This window comes from Mesoplodon densirostris, chromosome 4 (genome assembly GCF_025265405.1).
Source record: "Mesoplodon densirostris isolate mMesDen1 chromosome 4, mMesDen1 primary haplotype, whole genome shotgun sequence".
Taxonomy (NCBI): domain Eukaryota; kingdom Metazoa; phylum Chordata; class Mammalia; order Artiodactyla; family Ziphiidae; genus Mesoplodon; species Mesoplodon densirostris.
Genome location: NC_082664.1, coordinates 147716410 through 147732168, shown reverse-complemented (window position 1 = coordinate 147732168; position 15759 = coordinate 147716410). Strand labels below are relative to the sequence as shown.

Sequence of the window (15759 nt, the reverse complement as noted above, 5' to 3'; positions counted from 1 at the left end):
AGGTTGTGCCAAGCCCCCAAGCTTTGCTTACAGTAGACTCTGCTCAGAGCCAGCTGACGCATGCGTTAGCCTAAAACTGAGCCAGAAGTGGCCTGGTTCTGTGGAAATACTTGCTTTGGGGGTGCAGGGGTCTTTATGCCACTTCTCTTGGAGACTGCACGTTCAGCCGTCTAGCTTATGACTTCTCAGTTTAAGTTGTTGCTGACTCATTGTATTGTTTCGTATTGAAACTATTGCTTAGCATTGCCAGTATTTATTCGTATGACTCTAGGGAATTGTGTGTGGCCATTTTCTATTTTCAGTAACAGAAGCTGACCAGTGGTAGGAAAGTGCTAAGTTCTGCAGCTATTAGGTGACTTGTTTTTGCATTCTATTTATCGGGTTACTCTTTTCCTTTCCCAAGACTATGAGCTTCTTAAATTGGGATGGTGCCTCTTAAGATTGTAAGTTAAATGATCTTTCTAAAACTCTGAATTAGAGAGAAATCGTTCGATTTCAGATGCCTTCCCTTGGCCTTACCCTGTCACCAAGGCGCTTATAAATTGCAGGGATTTGTGACTGCTTGGCTCTGCTGAGTGAAATATTGTGTATCTCTCCCTAGTAATGCAGGAGGAAAACCAAGCCTCCTCTAAGGTTTTGCACTTCAACTGCTGGGCCTGCAGAAGGCAGTGAAACTTTCCATTTTGCCCCACAGCCCAGACCCTGCCTCACCTGGCAACACAGTTATAGTTACTGATCCCAGCCGCCTCATTGGTGCCTTGGCAAATTATATTTACATCAAGCAGTCTCGATGGATTTTTGAGCTACTATTTATCCCAGTTGCTATTAGCTCAAGCCTCAGGAACAGATACTTTTGTTGGGTCTGTCAAGATTGCCTCAGACATGACTCTCAACCTGGACACTTTAAAACCTGAGGTGCCTTGTCTAGAAGGAGAAAAAGACTCCACTTCTGTTTCACCTCTGTCCCTAGTATTCAGCTCAAACTACACTATGGACTAGAGAGGCTTTTGTTGGCCATGCTGAGAAAACTAATCACCATTTATTATGTTTCTGTGTGAAAATGTGTTCTTAAGTTTCCAACAACTGATATAACTTTCAAGTTTTAGAATATAAGCTGGTGATAAGATTAAATTGCCTATAGTGACTCCTGGCTTCCCATGTGATAACGTCTTGATAGTCCTAAAAGCAGTAGTCCTAGAGAATAGTAACTCCCTCTGAATATTGTTGGCAAAGGAGGCTTTCTAAAAAGTACTTCTTGTCATGATGCTTGTCACAGTATTTAAGTCCCTGGGCCCCTTCCCAGTTGGGACCTTTTGCCCCTTCTAGCAGCTCTTGTCCTCCTGAACAACTTGAATCCATCTTCTTATATCCATCACCTACATCTGTGATATTTCTCTTGTAACCCTTTACCGGTTTTTTGGTGCCTGGCTTCTTCCAGTTGACTATTCCATGTGTCTTGTATGTTGGAAACTTCTTCCTCTATCTCTAATTGAGTATCAGAAGCCGCCATCATGACATGCACCCTGATTTGATGACTCAAGTATTGTTTTGCTTTTAATGGTTTGTAGGAAACCCAGGATGAGTCAGCTGTGTTATGGTTGGATGAAATTCAAGGTGGAATATGGCAGTCCAACAAAGACACCCAAGAAGCACAGAGGTGTATGTATCAGTTGTTTTATTTCTACTCTGGTGGAAAGTAGGGGTGGCGAGGTGCTCCGTGTCTTAGAACTCAGCTTGACCAAGATAGAAAGATGTAGGGGGAACAGTTTGCTAGTAGGTGAATCTAGACACCTTCTAAACTATTCCAGTAACAGTTCTCTTCTGGGATAGTTGCCTTAGGAATCTTTGCCATTAATGAAGCAGTGGAGAATGGCGATGTTGGAAAAACACTGAGTGCCCTTCGTTCCCCTGATGTCGGCTTATATGGCGTCATCCCCGAATGTGGTGAAACTTACCAGAGTGACCTTGCTGAAGCCAAGAAGAAAAAACTGACAGCAGGTGAGTTTGGGTAAATAAATATGTGCCCTGAAAGTAAGAACTTGAAAATATCACAGGGCAGATGTAGAGCAAAGGGACAAGCTATAGGAAAAGGTACTTCAGAAGTATTAGGCTTATTTTAAAGACCCAAGGAGATAATATTCCTATTTTTGAAAATATTCTTTTTCTTCCCCTTGAGGGTGGCTATGTTATTAAAAAGGTCAGTTTTCTGAAAATGTTTATCTTTCATAGGGTGTTAGTAGTTCTGATCACCTAAGCCTGTAGATATTTAAAAGTAGTTTATCTGCAAAAAGAGGGGAATAAAGATAAGATTTTTCATCCTGTTTCATGGCCCTTTTTAAAAAATTAACTAGAGAGGCTGAACGGCTGCAAGTCTTTTATCAGAATAGTTTTCTGACACATAAGGTCTTACTTAGGTATAGGCTTCGGAAGGAACAGAGGCAGTCAAGGTTGATTTCACCATTTGGACTTCATAGGTGTTTTCTTTTTATACTGTGGATATGAATGAGCTAAATGAGACATTACAAAGTCATAATTTAAGAGGGACTTAGGATCGCTCTTTACTCTCATAGACCCAGAGACAGGTTTTGGAATGGTCTTCATTCAGTTTGTTAACCCTTACCAGAACAATCCTGTGGTATCAGACATGTGAATGTGGGGAGTGTGGCTCTGGGTTTCTTTCATCTTTCCTTTATTTTCTGCCAGGAGATTATAACAGCAAGTGGGTGAAGCACTGGGTGAAAGGTGGCTATTATTATTACCACAATCTGGAGACGCTGGAAGGAGGATGGGATGAACCCCCAGACTTTGTGCAGAATTCTATGCAGCTTTCTCGGGAGGAGATCCAGGTAGGTCTCATTTCTTCACAAAAGAAGAAGCTGAGAGAAAGTACCTGTATTTTAGAGGTAATATTACTAAGGAGGAACAGGGCACATGGTCAGAAGCCCTAGACTAAAATTAAGGCTACATAACAAACTACTTTGGAGTAATTTTTCCAGTCAGAGTGCTTAAGGCCTAAATTAGTAAAACATCTGGATTATAGACTTAAGTCAGATGAATTGTGTGCTTTTTAAAGAAAACTGGATGATCCAGCAAAGAACAAAAGAAGTTGCTGTGACTTCTCATTAAATGCAACTACTCTTAATCTTTCCCAGTGTACATTTTTAATCTCTTTTCTGACTATTCCACAGATTCCAACTGTACTGTGTTAGAATATAACCTGCACTTTCACATAAAGTTAGCATTTTTTCTTATAGCAGCTTTTAAAGTGCTTCTTTCCTATCCCATGTCTTTGCTTATTGGAGGTATAGTCATGAATGACAATGGAGATATAGTCATGAATGAAACAAAGTTCCTGCTGTCGTGAGATGTCCCTCCCCTGCCATCTACATGTGTCAAATTTTATCCTTCCAGGCACACCCATCTCAAAGTGTCACCTCCTCTACAACTCTTATTAAAATTCCTTTTCCTTCCCCTCTCCATCTTCATTTCAAGCCCCCACCCCCATAGTCTTTGTATTCATTTAGAATTTAACCAACTTGGATTTGTTTCAGTCGTGTGTGTACTTACCTTATGCCCACTGTTAGTTTTTAAGGTGAGGTACTAAGTTTGCAGTCCTTGTATGTAATGACCACTTACTTTGTCCTTGATGGGCTGTTGAGCACTTCCAGCGTTACCTGGTGCTAAGCTCGTGGTTATCAAACTAGAGTTGTCTAATGTACATGAAAGGAGAGGGAAATATATTGAGGGACGTTGTTCAGTAAGCTCCTGTGGGTCATGATTAGACACATGATTAATACGCACAAAGATTCCTAGAGAGAAGGGACAGTAAAGGACTTTTAAAAGGTTATCTACTTCCATTGGGCAGTTATTCCCAAATCCTGTGTAGAAAAAATGGAATGCTCACGTATGTAAAAGCTGAAATAGTCCCTTTCTTCAGAACTCACCTATCAGAGGAATGAGTTTCTATCTTCTGTTTATTAAAGTTCTCCTCTGAGGGAAATTATAGTCTCGTACCTTCCCAGTGTTTCATCTTCACTGCTAATGGTTTCACGGGTGATTAAATTTAACTAAGCTCATTGAACTCTCTCTCTTGGGCGTTGAGGGGCTATAAAGATGTATCAGAGTCTCTACTTTCCAGTTTTTAACAATATTGTGGTAAAAACAGCAGGCACAGAACTAAGTACTGCAATGTAAGACAGAGAGAAATAGATGCTCTAATAACAGTAAAATAGAGGAAATGTTAAGGAAGCAGTTAATTCTATCCTGGAGAAAGACAGCATAGATAACATTTTAGCAGATGAGAAACAGGGAAGTCTATTCTTGACAGAAAGGACAGAGTGGGGAAGGACATCAAGGACTGGAGGAACATGGGCCATTTCAGGGAGGACGAGTGGTCCTTTGACTGGCATACGAAGTGGAGGAGGCAGAGAAGAGAGGCAAGGACCTGACGGGCCATGTGAAGGAAGCCAGGGTGATCTTCCAGCAGAGTGATTTTTAACTCTTTTTGGGTCATGTACACCTTTGAGAATCTTACTAACCTCCACAGAGACACTCCTTCTTAATGTTCTGTGTATGGACCTAAGATTTTTTTTTTAATAAATTTATTTTATTTATTTTTGGCTACATTGGCTCCTCATTGCTGTGCGCAGGCTTTTTCTAGTTGCGGTGAGTGGGGGCTACTCTTCGTTGTGGTGCGGTGGCTTCTCTTGTGGAGCATGGGCTCTAGGCACGTGGGCTCAGTAGTTGTGGCTCACGGGCTCTAGAGCACAGGCTCGGTAGTTGTGATGCACGGGCTTAGTTGCTCCAACAGCATGTGGGATCTTCCCGGACTAGGGCTCGAACCCGTGTCCCCTGCATTGGCAGGCGGATTCTTAACCACTGCGCCACCAGGGAAGCCCTGGACCTAAGAATTTTTTTTTTTAGCATCTTTATTGGAGTATAATTGCTTTACAATGGTGTGTTAGTTCCTGCTTTATAACAAAGTGAATCAGTTATACATATACGTATGTTCCCATATCTCTTCCCTCTTGCGTCTCCCTCCCTCCCACCCTCCCTACCCCACCCCTCTAGGTGGTCACAAACCACCTAGCTGATCTCCCTGTGCTATGGGGCTACTTCCCACTAGCTATCTATTTTACGTTTGGTAGTGTATATATGTCCATGCCACTCTCTCACTTTGTCACAGCTTACCCTTTCCCCTCCCCATATCCTCAAGTCCACGCTCTAGTAGGTCTGTGTCTTTATTCCCGTCTTACCCCTAGGTTCTTCATGACCTCTTTTTTTCGTGTGTGTGTGTGTCTTAGATTCCATATATATGTGTTAGCATACGGTATTTGTTTTTCTCTTTCTGACTTACTTCACTCTGTATGACAGACTCTAGGTCCATCCACCTCACTACAGATAACTCAATTTCATTTCTTTTTATGGCTGAGTAATATTCCATTGTATATATGTGCCACGTCTTCTTTTTTTATTCTTTTGCGGTACGCGGGCCTGTCACTGTTGTGGCCTCTCCCGTTGCAGAGCACAGGCTCCGGATGCGCAGGCTCAGCAGCCATGGCTCACGGGCCCAGCCGCTCCGCAGCATGTGGGATCTTCCCGGACCCGGGCACAAACCCATGTCCCCTGCATCGGCAGGCGAACTCTCAACCACTGCTCCACCAGGGAAGCCCGTGCCACATCTTCTTTATCCATTCATCTGTTGATGGATACTTAGGTTGCTTCCATGTCCTGGCTATTGTAAATAGAGCTGCAGTGAACATTTTGGTACATGACTCTTTTTGAATTATGGTTTTCTCAGGGTATATGCCCAGTAGTGGGATTGCTGGGTCGTATGGTAGTTCTATTTTTAGTTTTTTAAGGAACCTCCTAGTGGCTGTATCAATTTACATTCCCATCAACAGTGCAAGAGTGTTCCCTTTTCTCCATACCCTCTCCAGCATTTATTGTTTCTAGATTTTTTGATGATGACCATTCTGACTGGTGTGAGATGATATCTCATTGTAGTTTTCATTTGCATTTCTCTAATGATTAATGATGTTGAGCATTCTTTCATGTGTTTGTTGGCAATCTGTATATCTTCTTTGGAGAAATGTCTGTTTAGGTCTTCTGCCCATTTTTGGATTGGGTTGTTTGTTTTTTTGTTATTGAGCTGCATGAGCTGCTTGTAAATTTTGGAGATTAATCCTTTGTCCGTTGATTCATTTGCAAATATTTTCTCCCATTCTGAGGGTTGTCTTTTCGTCTTGTTTATGGTTTCCTTTGCTGTGCAAAAGCTTTTAAGTTTCATTAGGTCCCATGTGTTTATTTTTGTTTTTATTTCCATTTCTCTAGGAGGTGGGTCAAAAAGGATCTTGCTGTGATTTATGTCATAGAGTGTTCTGCCTATGTTTTCCTGTAAGAGTTTTATAGTGTCTGGACTCACATTTAGGTCTTTAATCTATTTAGAGTTTATTTTTGTGTATGGTGTTAGGGAGTGTTCTACTTTCATACTTTTACATGTAGCTGTCCAGTTTTCCCAGCACCACTTATTGAAGAGGCTGTCTTTTCTCCACTGTATATTCTTGCCTCCTTTATCAAAGATAAGGTGACCATATGTGCGTGGGTTTATCTCTGGGCTTTCTCTCCTGTTCCATTGATCTATATTTCTGTTTTTGTGCCAGTACCATACTGTCTTGATTACTGTAGCTTTGTAGTATAGTCTGAAGTCAGGCTCCTGGACCTAAGAATTTTAAACAGAGGAGTGATGTTACCTCACTTCAGCACGTTACCTAACCTCCTACCTCCCTGAAGACAAAACAAAACAAAAAACAGTGACCATCAAATTGGTTCTCCCACTCTCCACTTTCCTCCCTTTCAGTGAATCTGTATTTTCACTGAATCCTTCATCATTTTCTTTTCCCAAAAGAAAAGTCCCTTTTCCCAAACTTATCACTTATCTTGTCTCTTGATTTTATTCTCCCAGTTCCTTGCAGACCTTGTACTCCACCTCCTCTATTTTTTGGATTATTCTAATATGTAACCTAGATCAGTGCTTTCCAGAATTTAGTGCAGTCTTTAACTGTACACACTGTTGCCCAGGAAAAAAAAAATCAAGACTCTGATACCAAGGACAGGGGCATATATGGTATATCCATATACCATGGATATTAGGTGGGTAACCAGGTGTTCTCACTAACCATTCTCACCACTCCTGCCCTCATTCAAGCCAGGTCCTCTCCCACTTGGATTATACGATAACAGCATCCTAATTCACCCACTCAGGCTAATCTATCAGCTACTCTGCTAACAGTGCTGCTTTTCTAAAAATAAATCTGATGGCTTTATTCCTGTTTGAAAATTTGCTGGTTCTCCAGTGCTTGTAGTAACATTTCAGACACTCTAGGCTACTTCTCAAGACGATTTGTAGTCTGTCCACTCCCCTGCAGGGCCCTCCTCTGTGTCATTCCAGGGCATCTGGGCCTTGGTGTTGTCACCTGTCACTCTGTCTTCTTGTCCGCAATGACCCCAGATCAGCAAGCACAGTTCCTGGCACAGCTAGTGTTAGGTAGGTGAGTAAAGGTAATAACATATGAGGTAAAAGAAGGTGAAGTTTTTGTTTATGACTTTTGGGGGGTATGAGGACAACTTGGCCTTGAAAAATAGATCTGAAGTCTGCATTCCCATTTCTTGGCTAAAGATCTAGTATAGCCTTGGAAAGCCTTGAGCATTAGTTTGTGTGATACTGTGTAAAAATTTGTGTCCATTCTCGCCTATGTTTGTCTTCTCACGTGACCATTGCTTTTTCAGAGTTCCATCTCTGGGGTGACTGCTGCGTATAACCGAGAACAGCTTTGGCTGGCCAACGAAGGCTTGATCACCAAGCTGCAGGCTTGCTGCAGGGGATACTTAGTTCGGCAGGAATTCCGATCCAGAATGAATTTCCTGAAGAAACAAATCCCTGCCATCACCTGCATTCAGGTATTTCAGAGCCTATTATACAGACAGCAAGTGGGCTTCTAGAGCAGGGGTAATAAACAGTCAGCTCCTACGATCGAATGTCTGAGTGTGTCCTCCATCTTCTGACCTCTTAGTCTTGTCCTTCTTCTGACAAGCACTTCCTCTCCTACCATTGGAATCAATGTGTGCTCATTGCTGTTTAGTGTGGTGAGTTATCCAGCTCAGTGGCAGTTCTTCTTGGGCACCTCATTGTCTTCTAAGACTGTTCCTTTGTGTCAGATTTGAATATTGAGAGAAGCAACTGCGATTTTGCTTCAATGACAGGGAAGCACAATGTCACAGAAAGAATTCTGGGTTAGGAATTATGGCTCCAGCACTGCCAGGTAGTGGTAAACCTCTAAGTTTGTGTCCTCATCTATAAATGGGGATACTAATATTTATCTTACCTTCCTCACCTGATTTGTTGTAAGGAGCCTATGAGAGCATCTGTGCAGATGCACTTTAAGGTGTGAAGTGCTGTGCTCACATCAGGGAGGTGGAAGTTAGCCGGTGTGCTCTCCTGGTGGAGGTACAGCCCAGGCCCCCCTTCCCCTGTCACTGGTGGACGTGATCCTTTTTAAAGCTGCATCATGAATTGCACTTGGATGGCATCTCAAGACAAAATCTTTTAACTTCCTCTGACCCTTGGGAAATAATGTGTCACATGTAATGTTTGATGGTTTCAGTCGCAGTGGCGAGGATACAAGCAGAAGAAGGCGTATCAGGACCGCTTAGCTTACCTGCGCTCCCATAAAGATGAAGTTATAAAGGTGTGTAGCCCAGGCAGGGTTTCTCGACGTGGGGAGTGAGCATGATATGTGTTGAGATGAAGGGCTCTTCTAATTTCCAGGACCCCCTTTTCCTTTTCCACAGATTCAGTCCCTGGCAAGGATGCATCAAGCTAGAAAGCGCTACAGAGATCGCCTACAGTATTTCCGAGACCATGTGAGTACCCTTGGGTGACAAGGACCAGTAGAGTTAGTTTTGCTGTGATTGTTGTGGACAGAAGAACAAAGGAATTTCTCTTTTTTTGTTCCTTAGATAAATGACATTATCAAAATCCAGGCTTTTATTCGGGCAAACAAAGCTCGTGATGACTACAAGACTCTCAGTGAGTAACTGTGGCTCAGCAGAGGACAGTTGAGGCCGTGGTTGAGAGCCGTCAGGTTCTGAGTATTCTCCATGGATCTCTTTTCTTGTCCTGCAGGCAAGGCTTGGGGGGTGGGGTGCTGCTTGTGACTTAAGCCCCATTGCTCACCTGTGACTTGATGTCTTGTTGCTTGCTGTATTCGCCTTCCTCGTAACAACATAGCAGTAGCATGACCGGGAAGACTGCACTTGGTGGTTGTCTTTGCACATCTCAAAAATAAACAAATATCTTACGTGTTAATAGAGCTTTTTTTTTTTTGAAGACAGTGCTGATGTCTTCCAAGACACAGAACTTTTATTGACGGTTCCATTCTTCGTCTGACACATGCTTTCTTTCTGTCAGTCAATGCTGAGGATCCCCCTATGGTTGTGGTCCGAAAATTTGTCCACCTGCTCGACCAAAGTGACCAGGATTTTCAGGAGGAGCTTGATCTTATGAAGATGAGGGAAGAGGTCATTACCCTCATCCGTTCTAACCAGCAGCTGGAGAATGACCTCAATCTCATGGATATCAAAATTGGACTGCTAGTGAAAAATAAAATTACACTACAGGTATGGTCCAGTGCCAGTAAGGGCCTTGGGGTACATTGTCCTGCTTGGTACCCCTGTCTCTCTCTAGGTGACTTGCAGGGAGGGGGTAGGAGGCTGGCTTTCTTCTCAGCGAACGCCATACATTTTTTTTTTTAAGTTAAATAAGAAGTCAAGTGATTTAATCACAAAATTTTAAATAGAGAAAAGTAGGTAAAAATCATCCCATAATTCTACCACCCTAACAATCATTTTATATCCTACATTTTTATTTAATATAGAGGATAAGATATTTTCCGTATGAAAAGTCGTCATAAATATTATTTTTAGTGGCAGTGTAATAATTTATCAGGAAATAATCTGAGTTACCTCTTTTCTCTAGACTATTTGACATTTTCAACTTTTATTATTATGGAATAACACTGCAGTTAATGTTTCAATGTATATGTAGCTTTTATTGTGTTTAAGACTTTGTAAGATAGATTCCTAGAAGTTGGTTTCCTGAATCAATGGACGTTTTTATAGATGAGGTTCTTTATAGGAAGATGGAAGTAGGAATAGATTTGATTGATGTACTGAAAATAAGGTACAGTGTAGTGATTCTAAAATATTTAAGGCATCTGCCAGTGCAGTAGACCTTCATGAAAGTTTTTAGGTGCTAAAAGACCTTTCCGTAATGCCCAGAGTTTCATCTTTGAAAGCTTTTTGGTTTATGTATATGTGTTTGTTTACAGGATGTGGTTTCCCACAGTAAAAAACTTACCAAAAAAAATAAGGAACAGTTGTCTGATATGATGATGTTAAATAAACAGAAGGGAGGTCTCAAGGCTTTGAGCAAGGAGAAGAGAGAGAAGTTGGAAGCATATCAACACCTGTTTTATTTACTGCAGGTGAGTGGCTCCTGGAATTAGTATTGTAAAATTTAGTTAATTTACTTTTCTCAAGAAAACCTTATGCATAGATCTCTGTGGAAGTCCTTCTGGTTTCCACTGAGAGATGAGCAAAGGGCTGTCTTGTTTTTCTTTATTACTCAGGTACTTTCTAATCCTTCAAGCTGAAAAATCTTGAATATTTGTGCCAGCCTTCATGTCATCTAGAAATTACTTATCCCTTGCTTTCGTTTCAGACCAACCCCACCTATCTGGCGAAGCTGATTTTTCAGATGCCCCAGAACAAGTCCACCAAGTTCATGGACTCTGTAATCTTCACACTCTACAACTACGCATCCAACCAGCGAGAGGAGTACCTGCTCCTGCGGCTCTTTAAGACAGCACTGCAGGAGGAAATCAAGTACGGACAGATTTCTGCAGGGCATACATGGGACCCCTCCCCACTGTCATAGGTGCTCATAGTTTGAGATTCAGGCCTGCCTGTGCCTTTTCTCAATACTGTGACATGTGTGAAATACTTACTCTAAAAGAAGCATTTACCTTTTATAATGTAATAATAGAGATTATGCACTCACACAGACTAATTATACTAAAAATACAAATTAATTATATATTAATTATATATATACTGTACACCAATATGAACTAATAATATATACACAATATAAACTAATATGCTAATTATAAGCTAATATAATAAACACTAATATAAAACGTCGCTGTTTCTGGGGAGGTGATAGAGATTTGCCAAATTAGTTTTAGGAATATTCTGTATTAAGATAGAATTTTTTAAAAGCTGGTCTAAACATGAAGATTTCACATCTTTAGCTAACAAAGGACCTGATCATGTTCCTATGATTGAGTTTGCAACAACAGCAGGAAGGTCCGGTATTCAGATGAGTGTTGGGGAGTGTTTCTAGAGAAAGAGCATGTAACCCTTTCCTTCCAACTATCATATTTCTGTTTTTAGGAGATGGGATCTTTAAGTAGGAAGGATCTTTAGGTTGGTAGATTTGTGATTAGTTTGAATTGAATTTGTATTTTATGTTTTATAGGTCGAAAGTAGATCAGATTCAAGAAATCGTGACAGGAAATCCTACAGTTATTAAGATGGTTGTAAGTTTCAACCGTGGGGCCAGGGGCCAGAATGCGCTGAGACAGATCTTGGCCCCGGTGGTTAAGGAGATTATGGATGACAAATCTCTCAATATCAAAACTGACCCTGTGGATATTTACAAATCTTGGGTTAATCAGATGGAGTCTCAGACAGGAGAGGCAAGGTATGATAACCACAACACCTTTTCTTTCATGTTTTTATTATTTTCTCTCTCTCTTTTTTAAGCAGTTAACATTTCTTTGATTTATAAATTAGTGATTGCTTAAATAGGTTTTCTTTAGAAACCCCTTCTTTAAGTAGTTGACCTGGTAATTTATTCACTTATTTAGCAAATATTTATTGAGTACTTACTAAGTGCCAGACACTGTGTTAGATACACCTACAATAATACGATAACAAATGAGACATACAATAATGAATGAAGAAGACATGCTCCCTGCCCTCTGTTCATAGTTTATTGTGTGGGAGAGATGACACACAGGTACATAGAAATAAAGTTGCAAACTGAGGGGAGTTTCGTGATGTTTTGTAGGGAACTGTAATGGAGAATTTAAGAGGGAGCTAACTTAGAGGGGTTAGGGAGAGCCTCCCTGAGAAGGTGAACCGTCACATGGTGGAGGCCTGAAGGGTACAGTGGGGCCAGCCTTGCTAAGAGCTAGGTGCAGAGTCTTCATGTCTGAATGCTGTCAGGTGGAAGGAGCTTGCGAGAGTCTAGGACCTGGAAGGACACTGGGCATCAGCAGAGATGCAGTTGGATGGGAAGACTCGCACAGATCTGAGTGAGATCACTGTGTTTCATTAAAGGGAAGAGGAGCTGGTGTGGGCAAATGATGAGCTGCCCTGGAATACTGAGAGTTGGACTAACTAAATTAACGTAATCCAGGAGAGTTCTGTGCCGGGGCGGTAGTTTTCACCACCAGCGTTAACACATCCAAAGGAAAAATGTGTCAGTAGAATATGGGAAATGCTGGGAAAATACAGTTCAGAGAGCCAAAATGTTTAAAATATTTTTATCCAGCTTGGGTGAGGACAGGGGGGTGAGGAATAGAGATCTGAGCAGTTTAGTCTATGAAGGTTTTTTCCTTTTTGGTGTAGAGTAGGGTTAGATCATACATGAAGTTCTCTGGAGCTTAAGAGGAGTAGCTCTCCATATGATTACTACTCAGAGTTTGATCTGTGGGCCAGTAACTGTAGATCATCAGTGTCGCTAAACACACTGTTTAGTTCAGCTGACATTTTTTTCCGTAGCAAGACTTTCTCAATGAAGGAAGTATCCATTCTGAAGTTGATTACATTCTGGCTCAAGCTCCTTATCCTGTCTTGGACTGATTGGTAGAATGGTCTACATGTTGAATAATGCTGCTTTCCACATACCTGGACACCAGGCAAAGGGGGACATTACTCTGGATAGAGAACAGAACATTCTGCTCACTCCTACAAAGGGCTTATCCCATATTGGGAATCGTGTGGGAACCAACCCTGATTTGGTTCTCTGCTTTGTGTCAGCCTGTCACCCAAGAGTCAGATCATTGCTGGGTGTGATGGAAAATCCATTTTTGTTTTGACCTGCACCAGGCCCAAATCCTGCAATATGGTCAGCCAACTGCAGTAGTTGACTGGGAAGGTTTGACTGAAGCTCAGGGCATCCCTAGATGAGAGCCCCACGGACATAGGCTCAAGGGTACTAAGATATTTCCTCTGCCGGTCCATGAGTCGGTCATTTTTAGATCAAAATTCCAGTAGGTATTTCAAGATTTTTTCTTGTAGGTGCCTATCAGAAACGTGTCTTATTTTGCTTTTCATAAAACGGAAATTGATTTTAACACTTTTTTTTTAATATGGATAACTGGGAGGTGTAGTGGTATGTGGTGGGAGCCCATGCAGCATGTAAGCATCACGGATCCTTGAGCTTCGGCCACGAAACTCATAGCAAACTGGGACGTTGTCCCTCTTGGCAGTGTTCACCTCTAAAATCTTAGAAATTTAATATTCTGTTCTCTGACTACACCCATTTAGTTTAACACTTTCATTCTCTTTGCTCATTGCTACCTTTTTTTAAATGTCGTATACGTATACAGTTATATTTTACTGATATAAAAGATGTAGGGCTTCCCTGGTGGCGCAGTGGTTGAGAGTCCGCCTGCCGATGCAGGGGACACGGGTTCGTGCCCCGATCCCGGAAGATCCCACATGCCGCGGAGCGGCTGGGCCCGTGAGCCATGGCCGCGGAGCCTGTGTGTCCGGAGCCTGTGCTCCGCAACGGGAGAGGCCACAGCAGTGAGAGGCCCGCGTACAGCAAAAAAAAAAAAAAAAGATGTAAAGTACATAACTTACAAAATATAAATGCCCTTATAAATTCAATACAGCCAATTGTTTCAGACAGAATGCTTTTGTTAATTTTTGCTGAATCCTTGTGTTCTTAGTCTACCAGTGTTTGTAATTCAGCCACCATACGACAAATGGAGTTGTGTCCTTATTTGCTTGTATTAGTTTCCTATTGCTCCTGTGATGAATTACCACAAACTTGATGACTTAAAACAACAGAAATTTATTTTCTCACAGTTTTGGAGGCCAGAAATCCGAAATTGGTATTAAAGGGGTGGAATCAGGGTGTCAGCAGGGCTGTGCTCCCTCCAGGGGCTCTAGTGGAAAATCCATTCCCTGCCTCTTCAGCTTCTGGTGGCTGTTGGCATTCCTGGCCTTGTGGCTGTATCACTCCAGTCTCTGCCTGCCCTCCCCCGTCGCCACATTGCCTCCTCTTCTGTGTGCACCAAATCTCCCTCCGCCTCTCTCTTTTTTTTTTTTTGCGGTACACCGGCCTCACACTGTTGTGGCCTCTCCCGTTGCGGAGCACAGGCTCGGGACGCGCAGGCTCAGTGGCCATTGTTCACAGGCCCAGCCACTCCGCGGCATGTGGGATCTTCCTGGACTGGGGCACGAACCCGTGTCCCCTGCATCGGCAGGTGGACTCCCAACCACTGCGCCACCAGGGAAGCCCCGCCTCTCTCTTATTAGGATGCTTGTGATTGGATTTAGGCCACCAAGATAATCATTACTGCTTTTTGACCTCATTGAAAGTACCACACTGGGACTCCTGCGATTCATTTTTGTCTTTCAGCTCCTCCTGTCCTTGTTTCCTTCCTGATTAAGCCTAGGCCCAGTGTTCTAGCACATCTACTATTCTCTTGTCAGTTCCTTCTGACTCAGGGCCTTCTCCTGAATGATCTCGTCAGCTCCTCTGGCTTCAGTTCCTATATGTAACTGTCAGCTCCCTCACCAGTACCTAAAGGGTCACCATGTCCCATTGATTGTGTCTCCTTGATATCTCTCAGATCTGTCTCCTTGGTCCCCACTGCTTTCATCCTTGTTCATGCCCTCATCGTTTTTTTTTGGGGGGGCCATGCCGCGTGGCATGCAAGATCCTAGTTCCCCAACCAGGGATCGAACCCACGCCCCCTGCAGTGTAAGCACAGAGTCCTAACCACCTGACCATCAGGGAAGTCCCATGCTCTCATCATTTCTTGATCAGGCTGTAGCACTAGTCTTCTAGCACTTTCATCTGTGACTGTCCATCTTTAGTTCATTTCTCATGGTGGATCACAGCAATCCTCCTCAAAATTCAGATCTGTCTCTTAATGGCTCTCCATGGCTTCTAGGAAAGTCCAGACTTCTTAGCATCATATACTGGGCCCTCCATGATCTGGCTCCTGTTTACTCTTCCACCCTCATTTCTCCTTCCTCTTCCCTTTCTTTGCATTTGATCTTCCTTCCCAGAAGACCTTTCTTCTCCCTTTTTCCTGAGTTCATATGTCCCTTCCTTATGGAAGTCTTCCTTGATTCCTCCAGTCTGAATAGAAGCCTCTTCTCTGCGGCACTGTAGCACTTCTGGTCAGCTTCTTCTTTGTAGTGCAGTGTGTTTACAGATACTTATTTGTGTGTCTCTTCCACCAGACTGTGAGAGACTCGAGAAGCTTTCATGTCTCCAATACCTTTTATCCCAAGTGCCTGGCACGTAGTTCAAGGCACCCAATTCACAGTTGAAAACCTGAGCCCCAATTCTGGCCCCACCATTTACCAGCTCTACGAGCACAACAAAAT

At 42.5% G+C, this 15759-nt stretch overlaps 1 protein-coding gene across 1 annotated transcript in view; it reads left to right on the top strand.

Moving 5' to 3' along the window:
• The window catches only part of IQGAP1 (IQ motif containing GTPase activating protein 1), a 106337-nt gene that overhangs the window by 70280 nt on the left and 20298 nt on the right, over window positions 1–15759 (top strand). Inside the window, exons 16-26 of the mRNA XM_060097438.1 lie at window positions 1569–1659; window positions 1831–1998; window positions 2704–2846; window positions 7789–7959; window positions 8664–8747; window positions 8851–8922; window positions 9019–9088; window positions 9470–9678; window positions 10389–10544; window positions 10781–10944; window positions 11600–11824. Of these exons, the coding sequence (XP_059953421.1) occupies window positions 1569–1659; window positions 1831–1998; window positions 2704–2846; window positions 7789–7959; window positions 8664–8747; window positions 8851–8922; window positions 9019–9088; window positions 9470–9678; window positions 10389–10544; window positions 10781–10944; window positions 11600–11824 (1553 nt within the window). The remainder of the gene's footprint in view (window positions 1–1568; window positions 1660–1830; window positions 1999–2703; window positions 2847–7788; window positions 7960–8663; window positions 8748–8850; window positions 8923–9018; window positions 9089–9469; window positions 9679–10388; window positions 10545–10780; window positions 10945–11599; window positions 11825–15759) is intronic.